Here is an 18,448-nt window from a genome sequence, read left to right as displayed (position 1 = left end):
CACCGTGGCCGTTGCCTCTGCTGCTCGGTCGGAATCCTCTTGTGCTTTGGTCTGTTGTAATCCCATTTTTCTCAGCTTGCAGTGTAGCATGAAAACACCAAACCCTAGTGCTGTTATCCCGATTGTCATGGTGGTGAAGATGCACACATCCTCGACGTCTTCCACATCCAGTCGGGCCAGACACATAGTTTTGAAAGTATCCCAGCTGTCTAGCATGTAGCCAGCCAAAAAAGTCCCATCTGGACAGTGGCGCTCGCCATTTCCGACAGGTCTGGTGGAATCGCGTCTGTCGATCGCGTTAAGTGACCAGCTCGGCAGATTCATCTTGGTTAGCAGACTTTGTATGATGATATAAAATAAGGGGGAAGATCTGTGGCCGATTACGCACCATTGCATTAGAGGGCAATTGAAATCCTGCTTCCATCTTTGATGCCTCTTACCATGGTCTTTCCGACTGTATAAAAGATGAACTTGCGACGCGAGATCTTGATTCTCTTGTGGTACTGGCTATCTGGATAGATGGCCGCCTTCGGGAGCGTAGAAGTGAGAGACTGCGCTTCCCCGATTGACTCTGGGGCTGACACCAGCTTGCTTGACTGGTCCCTGGCTACTAATTTAGGGATTGGCATAAAGTACCTAGCCGAGCCCTTCCATGCCACCACCCTGGATGGTCGACTTCTCTGCCGGGTCACTCATCAAACTGTTCCTCTGTCCATGTGTGTGTCAGGTACTCATGGGGAGTCTCTCATCTTCCATCTCATTGACGCTCCCCAACAACCAGTAATCTTGGGGTATCCTTGGTTGAAGAAGCACAATCCTCATATAGACTGGGCATCTGGAACTGTGCTTCAATGGGGTGCTTATTGTCACAAGTTCTGTTTAAAGTCTGTTCGTCAAACCTCGATTCCTGTTGTTCAGGTGGACTGTCTGACTTAGCCGAGGTTCCAGAGAAGCACACGGAACCCCAGGGGGTGCTTGGTTCTACTTCCCCTAGGGGCAGACTGTATTTCTTTTCAGCTCCCTGGCCCGCATCTGTCTCTGCGCCCCAGCCCGGCCCTGCTTCTGCACCCGGACCCCGGCCCTTCTCTGTGCCCGAACCCCGGGCTTCTCTGCACCCGGACCCCACCCACTCTCTGCACCTGGACCCCGGCCCTTCTCTGCGCCCGGACCCTGCCTTCTCCTGAGTCGGTTACAGAGTCTCTCCTGGAACCCAGTCCTGGCTCTCCCCTGGTACTGTTTTGGGACGTCAGGGGACGTCCGTAGAGGGCGGGGTTCTGTCACGTCTCTGTACTATTTTATCCTGTTTTCCTGTCACCAACATGTTAAGTAATTTCGGATCCGGTCCAACCAGCAATCAGTTCATTCCCTGCACCTGCCTTCCCTTCGCTCACCTGCAAGCAATACCTAGCCACCACTCTTCGTATACCAGCTCAGCCCTCGGTTCTCTGCCAGACTGTTTTGTTCGTTCTGACCTCCCAGCCATCGAATCCTGTCGTACCTTTTGACCTTGTTTAGACCCTGCTAGTTTCTTGGACCCTTCCTGTCATAACCCCTCTTCGGATTTGTCTGCCCGGTTTGTCGGATTTCCTTTGTGTATGAACTGCTTGATTATTGGACTCTGCCTGTTTGCTTGCTGTCTGCCTGATTCGTCTGCTGTTTGGACTGATTCCTCGGGACCAGATTCCTGCCTTTCTTATTAATCCTGTTTTGAGACCTGACCCACCTGCTTCACTGTCGTGCTTTTGGGTTCTCACCACCAGTCTTGTTTGAGCCTAGACAAGGTTTCCAATTTAGCCTCTCATCAATGATCACTCCTAGCATTTGGAATTCAGCAACCTGCTCAATATTTACTTCATTTACCTTGATATTAATTTTGTGTTTGCAGCTTCTCCTCCCAAATAGCATATATGTAGTTTTTTGTTAGGTTCAAGGATAATTTGTTTATTTTCAAACCATAATTGCAGCTTGGCTACTTCCTAATTTACTGTTTGGGCTAATTTATTTGTAATTTCCTTTGCAAAGGATGGTTGTATTATCCGCGAAAAGTATCATTTTATGGACATTTGAAACCTTACATAAATCATTTATGTGAAGTATAAACAATTTTGGACCCAAAACACTGACCCCTGTGGTACCCCACACACAATGTAATGTTTTTGATGTCCTCCCACCCAGAGTGACATATTGTGACTTCTCATGTAAATCTTTATCCAATTTAGTACTGTACCCCTAAATCCAAATCATGCCAGTCTCTCAATTAGAATTTCATGATCAATTGTGGCAAAAGCTTTTTTGAGGTCAATAAAGATTCTTATGGAGTACATCTTTTGATCAACAGTATCAGTAATGAGTTCTATTATTTCTGTCAACGCTGACGCAGTCGAATGATCCTTCCTGAAGCCGTACTGACTATAGTCAAGGAGATTGTGCTTTGTTATGAATTTATCCAGTCTGTTATTGAACAACTTCTCTATGATTTTTGATAACAGGGGTAGTATTGAAGCAGGTCTATAGTTTGTAAATTCACAAGCATCACCATATTTATATGTTGGGACCACTTTTGCAATCTTCATTTTGTTAGGAAACACCCCGGTTTGAAATGACAAGTTACATATGTAAGAGGTTGCAGAATTCCATCCAGTATGTCCTTGATTAGCTTCATATCAAATCCATTCACATAAGAAGTTTTTGCTACGCATTGGCTGACCAGGTGTCTTATCTCTGTGTCCTTCACTGGCGCCAGAAACATTGATTTTTGGTTCCTTCCTCATATGTTGTCAAAATAATCCCAGTGCAAGTATGAGACAGGATTGTTTTCTGCCAGCTCAGGCCCGACACCCTTAAAGAATTCATTAAATTTATTAGCTACCTCATCCATGTCCTGTAATTTTGTATTTTTAATATTAAAATATTCTGGATATGATGATTGGGCCTTACTTAGTTTAACAACATTGTTGACTATGTCCCATAGTTTTCTGTTGTAATTCTTATTTTCTCCTAGCAGATTACAATAGTATGCTTCCTTACATGTTCTTATAACATTTATTTTTATATATTTTTTGTATTTAACTTCTGCTTGCTCTGTTCTTTGCTTAATAAACCTTTTATATAATGTATTCTTTTTTCAACAGGCATTTAGCAGTGACGTAGTCATCCACGGATTCTTCACTCATTTTTTTTAAAGATAAATTTTCTTCACTGGACAATGCAAATTGTACAATTTTTCAATTTCATCAATGAGATAGTCATATGCAGTATTAACATCCTCAGCAGTGTAGACATCAGATCAGTTTTGAGCTAATATATTATTTCTTAGTGCATTCATTCTTCCTTCAGTCTTGACTCTCTTGTAGAATGTTTGGACATGTTCCCGACACACAGTTTGTTTCCAGTCATAGCTGGTATATATTGGGAGGTGATCACTTATGCCATTGATCAGCAGACCGCTCATAGTCTCATTGAGCATAACACTGGTGAAAATATTATCAAAGTGGCATTTGTAGCGATTCTACTTGGTCGAGTGATTAATGGCTGTAAACCAAATGTGTACATAGTATTAATGAAGCTTTCAGTTTGTGCATTTTTGTTGGGGTTTAACATATCAATGTTGATATCACCACATAAAAACACGTTTGTAATTAATTTTCGAGAGTACATTTCCCACAAATTATAAATTATTATGAGTATATAACAAAAATTAAAGGAACACTTTTTTAATTGGGCCTGGCATGAAATCAACTAAACCTGTCTGATAATGTTCTGGTTGGTTAAGCGGCTGAGGGCATTGTTAATCACTGTCAGCTGTATTGGTGTTCATGGAATTAACAACAAGTGCACTACACTGGCAAAAATTAGAAAACACTCAAAACAGGACTGGTTTCACATGTGGAGGTCATCTCAGGTTTCTCCCTCTTGATCTTTTTTGGCTGGTTTTCCACTCGTGCTGGTTTTGGCTTGAGGTAATTATCTTTACTGGCAGCATGAGGCGATTCCTCAAGTTGCACAGGTTGTCCAACTTCTCCAAGATGGTACATCCACACGTGCCGCAGCAAGAAGGTTTAATGCGTCTCCCAGCACAATCTCCAGAACATGGAGGAGATTTCAGGAGACTGTTGGTTATTCTCGGAGAGTTGGACAGGGCCGTAGAAGGTCCTCAACCCATCAGCAAGACTGATACCTGCTCCTTTGTGTAAGGTGGAACAGGCTGAGCACTGCTCGTGCGTTACAGAATGACCTCCAAGAGGGCCACTGGTGTGAATGTCTCTACCCAAACAATCAGGAGCAGACTTCATGAAGGTGACCTGAAGGCCTGACGTCCTCTAGTGGGCCCTGTGCTCACTGCCCAGCACCGTGGAGCTCGACTGGCATTTGCTCAAGAACACCAGAATTGGCAAATCCACCACTGGAACCCTATACTTTTCACAGACGAGAGCAGGTTCACCCTGAGCACCTGTGATAGACGTGAAAGAGTCTGGAGAAGAAAAGGGTAACGTTATGCAGCCTGCAACGTCGTTCAACATGACAGGTTTGGTGGGGGGTCAGTGATGGTCTGGGGAGGCATATCCATGGAGGGACGCACAGACCTCTACTGCCTAGGAAAGGGTCCTCTGACTGCCACAAGCTATCGAGATGAAATCCTTGAACCCATTGTCAGGCCCTACGCTGGTGCAGTAGGTCCTGGTTTCCTCCTAATGCACGACAATGCCCGGCCTCATGTGGCAAGAGTATGCAGCCAGTACCTGGAGGATGAAGGAATTGAAACAATTGAATGGCCTTCACGATCCCCTGACTTAAACCCAATAGAACATCTGTGGGACATTATGCTTAAGTCCATTAGGCGCCGCCAGGTTGCTCCTCAGACTGTACAACAGGTCAGGGATGCCCTCACACAGATCTGGGAGGAAATGCCACAAGACACCATCCGTCGTCTCATTAGGAGCATGCCGCGATGTTGTCAAGCATGCATACAAGCTCATGGGGGCCACACAAGATACAGAAAAGCAGTTTGAGTTGCAGAAATTAAGTTTTTGAAAAATGGACTAGCCTGTCACATCTTCATTTCACTCTGATTTTAGGTTTCTATACAAATGAGCCCTCTAGGCTGAAAACCTTTATTTCCATTAAAAGACTTGGCATCCTTTTGTTCCTAAGACATTGCCCTGTCTTTATTTGTATAGATATCTAACTTCATATTGAGATCTGATGTATCTAATGTTTTTCCTTTAAGTCCTCATTTAATTTTTGTGAGCAGTTTATTATAATAAAATCACTGAAATTTGTCTGCACATGTTCAATATCATATCTTGTGTTGGTCAGAACCAGCTAAAGTACATTTTTCTGTTTCTGAAGATTGAAATATTTAAATATTCAAATTGATCAAGAATTTGCAAGGCAACATTAAAAACTTGCACATGATCACACATCAGGAGTCATTGTTGGAAAATGCAATATAATACTTAGTGGCAGACTGTAGTCTATAATCTTACCATGCTTCAAAGGTTGTTTTGGGTAAACTGTAATGTTTCATTTGGCTTAACTATTCTACTGTATGTGGTTTACTAACTACAAGACAAGTAAGCCATGTTCTATTGGAAAAAGGTGGCGAAGGTGCGTACCATACCACCGTACACTGTTGTCTAACTCTTTGTCTCCATTCACAGGACCCATCACCATTGCCAGACCCTGTCTAGAGCATTGAAGTTGGTTTGCCAAGTACAGTAAGCTGATTTGGCTTGCAAAACGGTTCAATGTTTCATGGAACAGCAGAATCTTCCCTTACTTTAGTTTGGGCTAAATGGTCGAATCTCTTTCAAGCATGGTCCAAAAGTCTGTTTTTACTTCATTAAATTTTGTAAACTGCTAAAAAAAAACCAAAAATGTCACTGCTATTGTCATTTAAGAGCCTTAAAAAGATGTTAAATGAGATGGTAAAATCAGGACTTTGGTTCCCCCATCATCACTGCTGGCTGTGGTAACTTCTGTTCATGACATTGACAGCATTGCCAGAGTACAGCAGCTCAATGAGATACAAGTATTATTATAATTAAAATGTTTGAGGAGATCCGATGCTGTCAGCTGGACTCACTTTTTTGATTTTTTTTGTTTGCTTTTTACAAATGCCTGTTCCGCAAGATTAATCCAGTTAGGTTAACAGAAAACACTGAAATACATTTGTCACTGAATTGAGAAGAAGCATTAAAAAGCAGCACCAGCTCCAAAGCTATGTTGGAAACAACTAGATTTGCATAAAAATTATAAATTAAATTCAAAATTTTGATACCCTAACCTTAAATATAAATAATAAAACATTTATATGCTGAAAATCAGTGATATTTTATTTGCCCTTGGCTATGAGATACAACCACAAAGACACTGTGCAAAGAAAGCAAAGATTAAGTTACACTTATGGAGAGTGAGCAAGCACAAATTACACAAAGAAAAATGTTGTACATAGTATATTGACAATTAAGTCCATGCTAAAAACAAACAAATCAATAAAATAAAGGCTCAATAACTAACGTAGGAACACAAACACCTCAATCTAAATGGAAATCAAAACATTTTCACTCAAAATTGATTTGTAATTTCATAACACTGTGTTTTGTGTAATATTTGCAAGTCTATTGATTCTTTCAGCAAAACTCCAGCCGAGACTTGGTTCTTTAAAGTTGGTTTAGGACCACTTGGTGCAACATGCTTCCAGATCCTTTAAAAACTACATACACTTGTGACAGTAGATGGTGATTCACTCAACAGGACAATTAATCTGATGCTTAAAATTAAATACTGTTCTGAGACCAATTCACAGTCAAAATAACCCAAACACTCCTTAATGGTTGAAAAATTAAAATGTATTTGTTCTGATTTAAAAGCATTAGAAGAAAGCATTTAATGAAATGTGGATCTACAAGAATGATGTGCCCTCTACATTATGCTGGGTTACAAAACAGATTGAAAAAGCAGTTGGAATTCAATTCATTTTCAAATCAGGCCAAGCAGACATTTTGTTGTGCAAGTGGTAAGATACATAAAAACTCAACACTCATAATTGTGTTTACTCATAGTTTTTCATTCTGAGTTTTCCAATGACAATGGCAACCAATTTCTGCTAATAAGGGCTCTTTTATTTCTAGTAAACACAGGCAAAAACTTTTCATTTTTAGCCAGTGTTGATGTAGTGAAATGACAAGTTTTGTTTCCAGATTTTTTGCTAGTCAGACAATTAACCTAATGTTAGCTTCTTCAACCCTTCATTGAAAAATATTCCAGGTAATTTGTAAGCATGCACTCACACATGTGGACACACGCTAAACCCACATCACCAGCAAAAAGGTTAGACCCCTCATCAGTGAAGATCCAAGCACACATCATGGACTGACGATCACTATTAGTCCTGATATAGAAAGTACCACAACTTAAGTGTGACATTCACACTGTAATAATTTTTCGGTTTGACTGCCAAACAGTCCTCCCATTTTCAATTGCATGTCTTTTTTTTGAAAAATGAGAGCTCAGAAAAAGGAATAACCAGTGCGTTGAGCAAAATGCACATCTGGGGTGTAGAGTTCTCCATATCCACAGGAGGTCAAAGTCACTACCATTAGCCAAAAGTCCACCCTGAATTCCATGGAAAGATACTATAGAACTGCATGCTATAGTTCTGAAAAATATTTGATTAATAAATCCAATCACCCTATACTAATGACTGAAGTTTGATTACAATAATTTTATGTTGACTGTGTTTGATAATATTCTACATTAACTGATGATAACATTTTTAAAAAAGTTTTTTGTTTTTTTTTACTGTGGAATCAATGGATCAAACATTAATCTAGTCAAGTAATTGCTGGTTACATATGATGGGACAATCACTGTTTGGGGGAGGAATTTAACATGTTCTGACTTTTGGCACTCCACAAGATAAAGCAATGAATATACAAAAAAATTTAAAACTTGATTGCCTTTTTTTTAAGTAGCTTCTTTTTCCCTCTTTCCCATTTTTTTTTTATTTAAATTTTGTATATTTTCTTTTCTGAAAGTGCAAGCAAGTAAGTACAAATAGAGCAAAAGCATGTATAGCATGGCCAAACTTTTTTTTTCAATACAGGATTTAAACCTTAAAGCACAAAGTCAAAAAATATACTACAAAATTGTTTTTAAAACAGGAATATAAGCAGATTGGTATTGCTGTAGCTTATTGGTTATTAGTAATATATTTTGAGATGCACGCAGACGGACAGTGAAGTGAAATTTTAAAAAAAATACACAAACAACAGCAATGGAGGATTCTGTCCTTTTCTCTATGTGTTATAAACAATATCTTCTTGTCCTTAGTCGTCACTCTTGTCTGACTGATCCTGCAGACAGAGAAAAAGAGAATTAGGAATGAGGAGATGAGGCTGTGTGATGAAGATTTATTGTCAGGAGAGATAAGAGGTGACACTGACTAGTACAAGCTGAATACAAGAACCAATGCAGTCACAGACTTCAACATACCGCGACACCCTGGATTCAAAATTTTACCCTGACCTACTTGCATAGGTCAAAGATCAAAGCTAGTGCTCTAACCTACTGTCACTGATCAAAGCACTGGCTTTGATCTATGGTCTTACTCACACTGGCCCTCTCCCTCGTCTTTCTATCTTATTTGGTTCCTGAGTGTACACAAGTTGAAATTTGACCATGACCTACTTTTCTCAAGGTCAAGGTCATCATCTCATTTTCATCCTCTTTGCCGCCCGAGTAAATTGCTTTTTGTTTGATCTATGTGCAATGGTTGTGAAGATATTTGGTGTAATAATCATTACTGTATATTGAATGAAAAAAAAATGGAGATCTCTAGAGGAATGGAGGTCTGAAGGTGAAGCCTGAGTCTTAGTCTCACACCCCGTCATGATTCAGATGGAAGACACAAAGGGCCCTTTGGAAAGTCAGAAGAATCAATTTGCTTTTTAGCCTGTGGTTACCTGGTGAATGGGGCAAATGTATTGACTTGAACCTACTGCCCGTGTTCATTTAATGAACACAGGTAGACTTTAACAAGACAAAATTTTTGTCACCTACAGAGAGTACTGTGAAAATTGGGAATGGGAATGTATGAGGTAGCTCATACTTCTCTGATATAGCCTTCTACCCCACAAATCTCTCACACCCCATACACTGGATGTAACCTCAGACCGTGATTTTTCCACCACCAAAATTTTTTGGGTGAATCTGGAATCTATACGGTCTCCAGTAGGGCTCCTGCGATATATGTGGTGGTTGTGATAATAATAATAATAATAACTAATAATGGATTAGACTCATATAGCGCTTTTCTGGACACTCAAAGTCACTTTTACATTGAATCCATTATTCATTCACTCCTCACTCATACTTTATGATGGTAAGCTACGGATGTAGTCACAGCTGCTCTGGGGCAGACTGACGGAGGTGTGGCTACCAATCTGTGCTTACGGCCCGGCCCCTCCGACCACCACCAGAACAATCACACACATTCACACACCAGCGAGTGCCTCACTGGAGGCAAAGAGGGTTGAGTGTCTTGCCTACGGACACAAAGACAAATGACTTGGCGGGAGCGGGAATCGAACCACCGATCTTGAACCATTGGACGACCTGCTCTACCACTGAGCCACTGCCGCTCATGTGATGTCACTAAAAATTTATTTGAGAAATCCACCTTTAATCACTTTTCCAGTATCTATCCTTTTAGCATTTTGTGGGCCTTGGCAATTGCCATGTTTTTTTTTAATTGCCTTTTGTTCAGTGTTTGTTTCTGGGGAATAATTTTACCATGAAGGCCATTTGGGGACAGAATTCTACAAACTGTCCCGTTGGACGTGGGGACTTGAGGTGACCAGGCCTGGTGGAGCTCTGCGGCAGTGGAAATCACAATGAGTTCCTCTTTGAAGAATTGACCTGAAACACTCTTTTTTCTCTGTTTAAAAGTTGTAATGATAAAATGTTATTACAGAAAAAGGGCATACTGTTCCTTAAGAACCCATAGCAATGGTGCGCAGGCAGAAAAACTGTCAATACGTACATTTTACATTTATTTTTCTTTCTGATCTATCTTAGGGTACATCATGAAGTATCAGTGCCAGAATGTTAGAGGCGTTTGATTAAAGAGGTTTGTTTGGTAATCCTCAAGCCTCTATGTTTTCTATTTGAATAAATGTAGCAAGGTTTGTTGCTCACAAACAAGGTGCTTGTTTACATCATAAAACTACATCAGCAGAGGTTTTGATTACCCATTAAGCTACTTATACGGGATGTGGTTAGGAAATTAGATCATGATGTCCTGTTTGTTCATGACAAGAGAAAAGCAAGAAACTAAAGATAATGCGTACGGCTTCATGGTGGAACAGTTAATAATCTTTTTTTTTTTTTTCTTGTCTGCAGGTCAACCTTTTATGAGATCAATGCTTATTTTAGTCTTGCAGCAAAATCTTTTATACATTTTAATGCGTGCATGATCATATTATTTAAAGTTAAACCCTTTTCCACTTACGCACAGCCAGCTGTTTCTGCGTCATACTGTTCTATGTGGAGCTTTTATTTACTCCATTGGTTGTCCATCTTTACTGTGATTAAAAAAAATCAACATCTCCATTTCTTATGAAGGTACTTTGTGACTTCCTCCAGATTTTACCCTCATACATCAATTTGTTTCCATATCTGTTTCCATATCTGTACTCGGAATGGGTGGGACTTAAACCGGAAGTGGAAATGGGTGGGGCTTAAATTGGTACATTATTTTCAGTCTGAAATTGATATGGATTGATCAGAAGTTGTTAATGTATATTTATTGTTTATTTTAAAACTATTCACATAACAGCCTCAATACGAGATTCAAACCAATCTTTTTGATCACAAAAGTAAGAGAAATATTTACAGAACAAGTTTTTTTGATCTCAGAACATGAATATTCTTAAGGGTATGAATGAATATTTACAGAACAGCCTCTGAATTGGGATTCAATGCTTTTGTCCACAATAGTGCATTAATGAATACAACGCATGCAGTAGGAAACAAAAACCAATGCAGTCACAGACTGCAAAACCGCCGACACCCCTGAATTCAAAATTTTACCCTGATTTACTTGCATTGGTCAAATTTAAGTAATTTTGGTTATTATCAAGAAAACCATGGAAAATGAAAAGTTCTTAGTTCTTGAATTAAACTCTCATGAGCTATTTTTGTTGTTGTCATTATAATTGTCCAAACAAATGTACCTTTAGTTGAGCAAGGCATTAAAATTAACAAGAAATTGAAGAAAACAAGTGGTGGTCTAATAATTTTTTCCATGACTGTATCTATACAGTATATAAATTATCAATTTGAACTGAAGTGAAAAAGTCTCAAACTGAGAGCAGAGATTCTTTGTCACATCCGTCTATGTCAGTGGCCCCAACCACCAGGTCGTGACCCGGGACATTAGGTACCGTAAGGCACAGAACGTTTGACTTTTTCTTATTTTATTGATTATCAGTCTAAAGATGTTTTATTTTGAAGAGTGACGTCTGTGCAGAATGACACACAGACAAATCCGTGCGTCTGTCCTGCTTAACAGGTCTCGGTCATGTGACAGGTTACCAGCCGTTACCCTAAATTAAGCATCCACAACTGCGCCAGTGTTCTGGATTAAAGTCGTGGCAGATTATCCTGAGATCGCCCAAAAAGTATCGAAAACCCTGCTTCCATTTCCAACCTGTCTTTGTGAAGCGGGATTTTCTGCAGTGAGCATAAAGAACACCAAACTGCAGAGTCAACCGGACGTCTGGAACATACTTCATATGTCCTTGTCTCCCGTTACCCCTAGATCAGCAGATCAGCGGTCCCCAACCACTAATTCTCATTATTGTAATTATTATTATTTGATTGACTTGTTCACCCTTTTATTGGAAACGATCAGTATTTCTCCAGCGTTGAATTCACTGATTGTAAGTCCCTATATTTCAAAATAAACCTCATTAGTGCAGTCACTTGAATCGAGTTTTTAATCTAATTATTTCTCACAATAATTTAGTTAACAGAGGTGTTGATTATCAATTTATGAAAAAAAGGGTGTTCATTGTATGCTGATGTCTGCATTTTACATAAAACCACTGCGGATGATTTATTATTAGACTACAGCTGTCCTGGCATCGATAATGATTATCGAGCAAATGAAGGCCGGTCCGTGAAAATATTGCCTGAGATGAAACCGGTCCGTGGCGCAAAAAAGGTTGGGGACCGCTGGTTATGAGGATTTTCGTTCAGCACGAGCACAAGAATTAAAGAGTTTTACTCAGATAGTGCTCGTACTCTTCAAAAATGCTCTATCCGTACTGGACACTCGTCTGAAACGAGTACCCTAATGATCATTCATTCATCTTCTAAACCCGCTTCATCTGCTGTCGCAGGTTGCAGGGTGCTGGATCCTATCCCTGCCAGCCGGGGGCGAGGGGTCGAAATTATCAATAACCTAAAAACAATTTTGGTTTGGAATTTTTAACTTTCCATTAGGCCCTTAAAAATCACGATGGGCTGTTTCTACAATCCTGATTTGTGATAAGAATGTAACTGGACAAAATGTTTAATGTAGAGTCAATTTTTAGGACCATTCAGTTGTAAATTAAATTATAATTAGCTTCAAGCCCACTTGCACTAATGTGACAGTCATCTGTTTCAGTAAATATGGTCTCCCAAAGTTAAAAAAAAAAAGAATGTTTAAGAGAAAAACTGGGTTTAAATTTACACGCTACAAATCTCATGTCATTAAACTGTAAGGTAAGTTCTCTACAAACAGAATTAAAATGAACATGAACTCTAAGTAACATCTGGGATGACCCAGAGCACAGATGCGTCAAGTTTTTTTTTTTTCACCTAGTAACTAATATCAAAACTTATTTTTGTCTCCAGCTGCTGAGCATCAGCTCCCTGTTCTTTACCGCGTTTCTCTATTTTTCTATACTTCTATAGGGTTGTCGGCACAGGAATGGGAGATGAAGGCGTGGGTAATTTAACTGGACTAAGCAGTCTCTACAGACATTATAACAAACAGGAAAAGACAGAATATCACTGACAGAGCAAGCTCAGAATAAGTAGGGAGATTTTGGGATCATTTTGCTGGACAGCACAAAACATTGTCCTGAATAAACAGCTGGTTTTGCCTTAATGTTTCATTTTAGAAGAAGGACCTACATTGTCGTCCTGGTCTTCATCACTGTCATCGTCACTGACTACCGGCTTGGCCTTTCCTCGGCTTTGTCTCTTCTTGCCTTTGTCATGGGTGCGCGCTTCCTTGCTCAGCTTGATCTTAACCCGTACTGACTTGGCTGAATAAAGCACAAGAAGAAAACAGGAGTGATTTAAGGTCCCACCAAGCCTTATATAAAGGCTTGGATGATGACAAGTAAAAATCACCTTCCAATGTACAACAAACATCAACTAGTGAAAAAAGTGCGGTACAAAGTTGGTCAGAAGACAGAAAGAAACAGCCCTCAACCTATATTGATCTGTGTTACTGATTTTACTCTAGAGCCTCACGTGTACTTTTATTATTTTTAGTCTAATCATTAGTGTGAATGCTCACAGTGACATTACTGTATATTGGTGTATGAAGGACAGCTGTACACCTGATTAGAGCTGACTGAGGCTACACAATCATTTACCAGTCTGCTCTTATGTCTATCCAACCGTATGAAGACAACAGCAGTGCATACTGCTCCTAGTGGAATGGTGGCAAGGTCAATTAAAAACCACAGCACTTAGTGACAAACTGAAATGAGATGACACAAGTGTAAGTGTGTGTGTGTTTGCATAAATGTTCTAGAAATGATGGTATGCCCCTCACCCTCTGTCTCCGACTCATCCTCATCATCTTCGTCCTCTTCACTGTCTTCTTCAGAGTCTTCATCCTTGACAATCTTCTGTCTTGCACTCTTAAATACAGACTGAAGGACGATGGAGTCCTCGTAAATCTGTATGGAGGAACAAGGAAGGATAAACAATTCTGTGAATGGCATGATTGATGTGTTTTACAGGGAATATGAGAAACAGGAGCCTGCTAAACATAAAAGTGGCTGCAGAGAGGGATGGGAAAGGATCTGGAGCATGAGACAACTAAAGTCACCTGAGCAGAGGAAAGGTATGATTTCAAATAAGACAACTGCATTGTATATTGAATTTTAACCAGACTATATTTTTATATCTACATGACTTGGTTATAACCAATGAAGAAAGCTTGATCAAAAACGTGATAACATAAAATTCACATATGTGTGCTGTAAATTGAAGAATGGCAAACCAAGGAAGAAATATCTTTATTATATGGCAGATTATACTGGCAGGGCCAAAGATTTCCAAAACATAAACTGAGAGCGTGAATTCATTGGACGAAAACATGATTCTCATAAGCATACAAATTTCTTTTAAATAAAAGCATTAGAAGAAAGTGATGTGCCATCAGTCATTGTGACAGACACAGGGAAGGAGAGAAAGGTCTCCCTACCTAGACGAGCAATGAAAAGTTTGAAGAAAAAATAGAGCATGTCAGCAATTTCAACACAAGAGAAGGGCAAAAGTACAAAGAATATGCCCAAATTCTGTAACCAAGTTAGAGCAGAAACTAAGAAAGCCAAGTGGCTGCTTGAAAATACAAAACAAAACCATTGCTCAGAAAGGTAAAGGCAATACACAATGTTTTTGGAGGTATGCAACATCTAAATCAAAAATTATCGATCTTTACATTTGACTTGCATTACATACACAGTTCTTCAGTCCATAATAAGAGATAACATCATCAGTCATAAGAAATCTGAAAAGTTTCAGGAGACTTCATGGGGACATGAGAGGTGTGAAGGATGCTTTATAAATATGATGATGAAGTAGATTCTCTTCTGGATACATCAGTTGATTCAGCTATAACATAGCTATAAGCTTGCCAAAAAGTTCACCAGACGACAAATTAGACAGCAATCTTTCAAGAACCAAGTTATAAATCTATGGAGCAGTCTGCCGGAGGAAGTGATGACAGCACCAACACTGAATACAATCAAAGTATCGGCTGAATAAATACTGGAAGGACCAACCGATGAAGTAAAACTGGCAAGCAGAAGAAAAACTTGGGCCATCATACAGCACATCGAAGTAGATCTGGGCAGTGAGGCTTCGGACCTGCACCCAGAATCCACTTAAGGTTGAGGTAAGGTGACACCATCACGTCTTTTTTTCTCCAATTGTGGCAAACCCCAGGATAATTTATATATATTAGGTTAGGTTCAATAAACAATCAATTAAACGTAGTGGACTGCTGAAGCATAAATGATTAGCATACTGTCAAACCTCAATATTTCTGTAATTGAAATAGATGCTGACAATCCTTAACTTGAGTGTGACAAACAAGATGTGAGGCTCCCCATTACAAACATACATAATCATCAGTTCAATGTGGAAAATATTCTGACCTGGGATCCCTCCAAGTTGAAGGTCTGGGCGTTATGGCAAAGAAGCATGACATCCTTTTCCAGGTCTCCAACACTCCTGTATTTATGGTTTCTCACACGATCCTGTTGACAAAAAAATATATATGTATGTCAGCATGGAGATAATAGCTAGACTGTTAAAAAATAATAAATTAAGTTATTACGCCTAGTGTATTATGAGCATTGTTAGCCAATTACTGGCCAATGTTGATGCAGATCTGGCTAGATTTTGGTTCACATCCTTAATCACTCCTACATTTCTAGATTAGGCCTATTTTGGATGTCCTGCCAATAAGATGAAGAATTATATCACAAAATATAAAGACCCAGGCACTGACAAGTCACACTGTCATACCGCTGTGCAACTGGAACTACCAAAAAAAAGGGGCCATAAGTACTTTTGTGTCAGCAGTACAGCCGTGCCCCTTCAATATTGTCTATTTATTGGTTAAATAGAAAAACAAAATTCCTCAATCATCATCATTTACTGGATCCTTACTGTTGACATACCTTGATTTTTTTGAAGTCCACTGGTTTTCTAATCAGCTCATAATATTCTGGGAGCTCCTTCCTGGATGGTAACTGGACGAACACTTCACTTAGCTGTCTTCCTGAACTGTGTCACAAAGAATGTTTTTATATTAAAAACTTAACAGTTTTAAAGCAGATAAGCACAAAAATAAAGTTTTGCCTCCAGTTTTTAGTGCTTTGTGTTGAAAATTAATATTGATACAATATTAAAATTCCGTTTATAGATGTGAACATTATTTTCATGTGAAGCTATAACATGAGAAAATATTCAAACTCCATGCTACAATAAGTGCTAAGGGCCAAAGTCAATACAATGATTATTTTTGAAAACACTTATCTTCTTTCTTGATGAAAAAGTCATTCCACCAACATCTTTTCTCCGTAGAATTGTGTCTTTTTAAGGAGGCCCTCTGAGCACTTCAATTTGGAAATATCTACACTTTTCAGAAAGGTGCAGAAATCTGTTCTGAGTTGGTCCATGAGAGCCTTGCGAAAGAGTACCTCTATTATCCTCCCAGTCCAAGAGACTGGACTGACAATCTCCTGGCCAACAAGCATCCAAATCTAACCTTTAGAAAAGCTGTGGCTCATTTACTGTCATGGCAACACGACGTGGAAGACGTGGAAGCTCTTTCTCCATCTTTCTTTTTCTTTCATTGTTAGCTTAATTGGGTCAAGAGAAAAAGCTTAGCTGGATATTGAATTTTGGGTGTGGGCGTTAAATTAACTGCCAAACTAATGTCATTCAAAACATCCATAGCTGCACACCAGCTATAGCGCAATGTGGACACAAGAATTGATAAAATCATGAAGGGTAAATTGACTATATGTGACTAAAGATGTGATTTCAGTTCCTTCATTCATAAATCTTGAAAATTTAAATACTGACTTTATATAGAAAGAAATACGAGACTTGCACAAATATATAAAATCTAGCCAGAATCTAAACACCATCCATCTTCCACTGCTTATCCGTATACGGGTCGCGGGGGCAGCAGCTTCAACCCCAAACTTCCCTTTCCCCGGCCACATCCACCAGCAACACTTCTTTTCTTAATTGTAATTTTGCAGTGGGCATCTTCAGATATCATCTCTCAAGGAGAACCCATAAAGTAGGGGTCTCAAATTCATGGCGTGCGGACCAATATTTTAGTGTTAGTATGACCCCTGCGTTTCCTCACACACACTGATTAGCTGAGTCGTTGCGTGAGTCATTGCGAAAGACATTGCACTGTGTGTTTTATATCTTTTTATCACTTATGGGCTACCTTAGCTTAGTCCCGTGTTTGCTGACAAGTTAACCAAATCTAGTCAGTGTCATGTTGTCACCTATAACCCATCATGTCTTTTTCAAATCCTACCGTAAAGAGAGAAGTTGGTGATGAGCACAGGCAATTTCGCAAAAAATGGGAAATGGAATGTTTTTTTCGGTGTAGAATGAATGCAAGATCAGACGTCACTACTCAACAAGAGTATGCAAAATACCAGGGAGATGGGAGAGAGGACTAGGTCACCACTCTTAAAACATTTTACTGAGGTAACAAGGTGAGAAAGCCACGCGGCCAAGTTAATCAAAAAGTGCATGTTAGATGCTACAAGTACAGGTAGTTCCCAACTTATATGAACAAATGTGCGCCGCCATATCCCACTACTGTACTGCAGTTCCCCTGCCGAGCAGTAATACTGCATTCGCACAACTCCAACACATTACTCCTCCTGCTGTTACATTCCGCCTCAAAGCGGTGATGTATTGTAATTGTCAGTGTTCATGTGTTCGTCCGTCCGTTAGTTAGTCCACCAAATATCTTCGTAATCGTTGCAGATAGAAAGATGAAACAAAAAGCACATTCCTTGGATGGCAAAGGTGACGAAAAGGAGATGATGACCTTGACCTTAAGAAAACTGGGTCAAGGTCAAATTTCAACTTTTGTACGCTCAGGAACCGGATAAGATAGAAAGACGAGGGAGAAGGACAGTGCGGGTAAAACCGTAGATCAAAGCTAGTACTTTGATTAATGACAGTAGGTCAGAGCACTAGCTTACCCCTATGCAAGAAGGTCAGGGTAAAATTTTGAATTCAGGGGTGTCGCGGGAAGTTGCAGTCTGTGACTGCCATGCTTTTATTTGTTGTTGCCCCTGTGAGCACCTGTGTTTCCGGCTTCGTACCTTGGATATTTTACTGTTTATCATGGATGACAAAGCAAAGGCAAGTGAGTTGTCAGCTCTCTGAAAGACAATGACTCCTCCCTCCTCCTATTCCGTCACGCTCAAGACAGACTATGTGCTAAATGCTATAACACCAACAGCTAACTCTGGCTGTCGGTGTTGGACAGCTTAAAAACTGGTCAAGTGTTCCTTGAACTTTCTCATCAGGAGCGAAATATTACCATAAACTGATCTGAATTCCAATCAACTGCATGAAGTACGAGTGACGCTTAACGGTAGAT

The 18,448-nt window shown here is 39.7% G+C and overlaps 1 protein-coding gene across 2 annotated transcripts in view; it reads right to left on the bottom strand.

Annotated features, from left to right (window-relative positions):
- Positions 1 to 6,315: 6,315 nt before the first annotated feature.
- Positions 6,316 to 18,448, bottom strand: part of smarca2 (SWI/SNF related, matrix associated, actin dependent regulator of chromatin, subfamily a, member 2) — a 51,841-nt gene continuing 39,708 nt past the window's right edge. For both annotated transcript variants that reach the window (XM_068309928.1, XM_068309927.1), the window contains 5 exons: positions 15,981 to 16,086; positions 15,453 to 15,554; positions 13,841 to 13,967; positions 13,189 to 13,322; positions 6,316 to 8,357 (listed from right to left, as the gene is read on the bottom strand). In XM_068309928.1, the coding sequence (XP_068166029.1) occupies positions 8,331 to 8,357; positions 13,189 to 13,322; positions 13,841 to 13,967; positions 15,453 to 15,554; positions 15,981 to 16,086 (496 nt within the window). In that variant the 3' untranslated portion in view covers positions 6,316 to 8,330. The remainder of the gene's footprint in view (positions 8,358 to 13,188; positions 13,323 to 13,840; positions 13,968 to 15,452; positions 15,555 to 15,980; positions 16,087 to 18,448) is intronic.

This window comes from Antennarius striatus, chromosome 3 (genome assembly GCF_040054535.1).
Source record: "Antennarius striatus isolate MH-2024 chromosome 3, ASM4005453v1, whole genome shotgun sequence".
Taxonomy (NCBI): domain Eukaryota; kingdom Metazoa; phylum Chordata; class Actinopteri; order Lophiiformes; family Antennariidae; genus Antennarius; species Antennarius striatus.
This window is presented reverse-complemented; position numbering and strand designations above follow the sequence as displayed.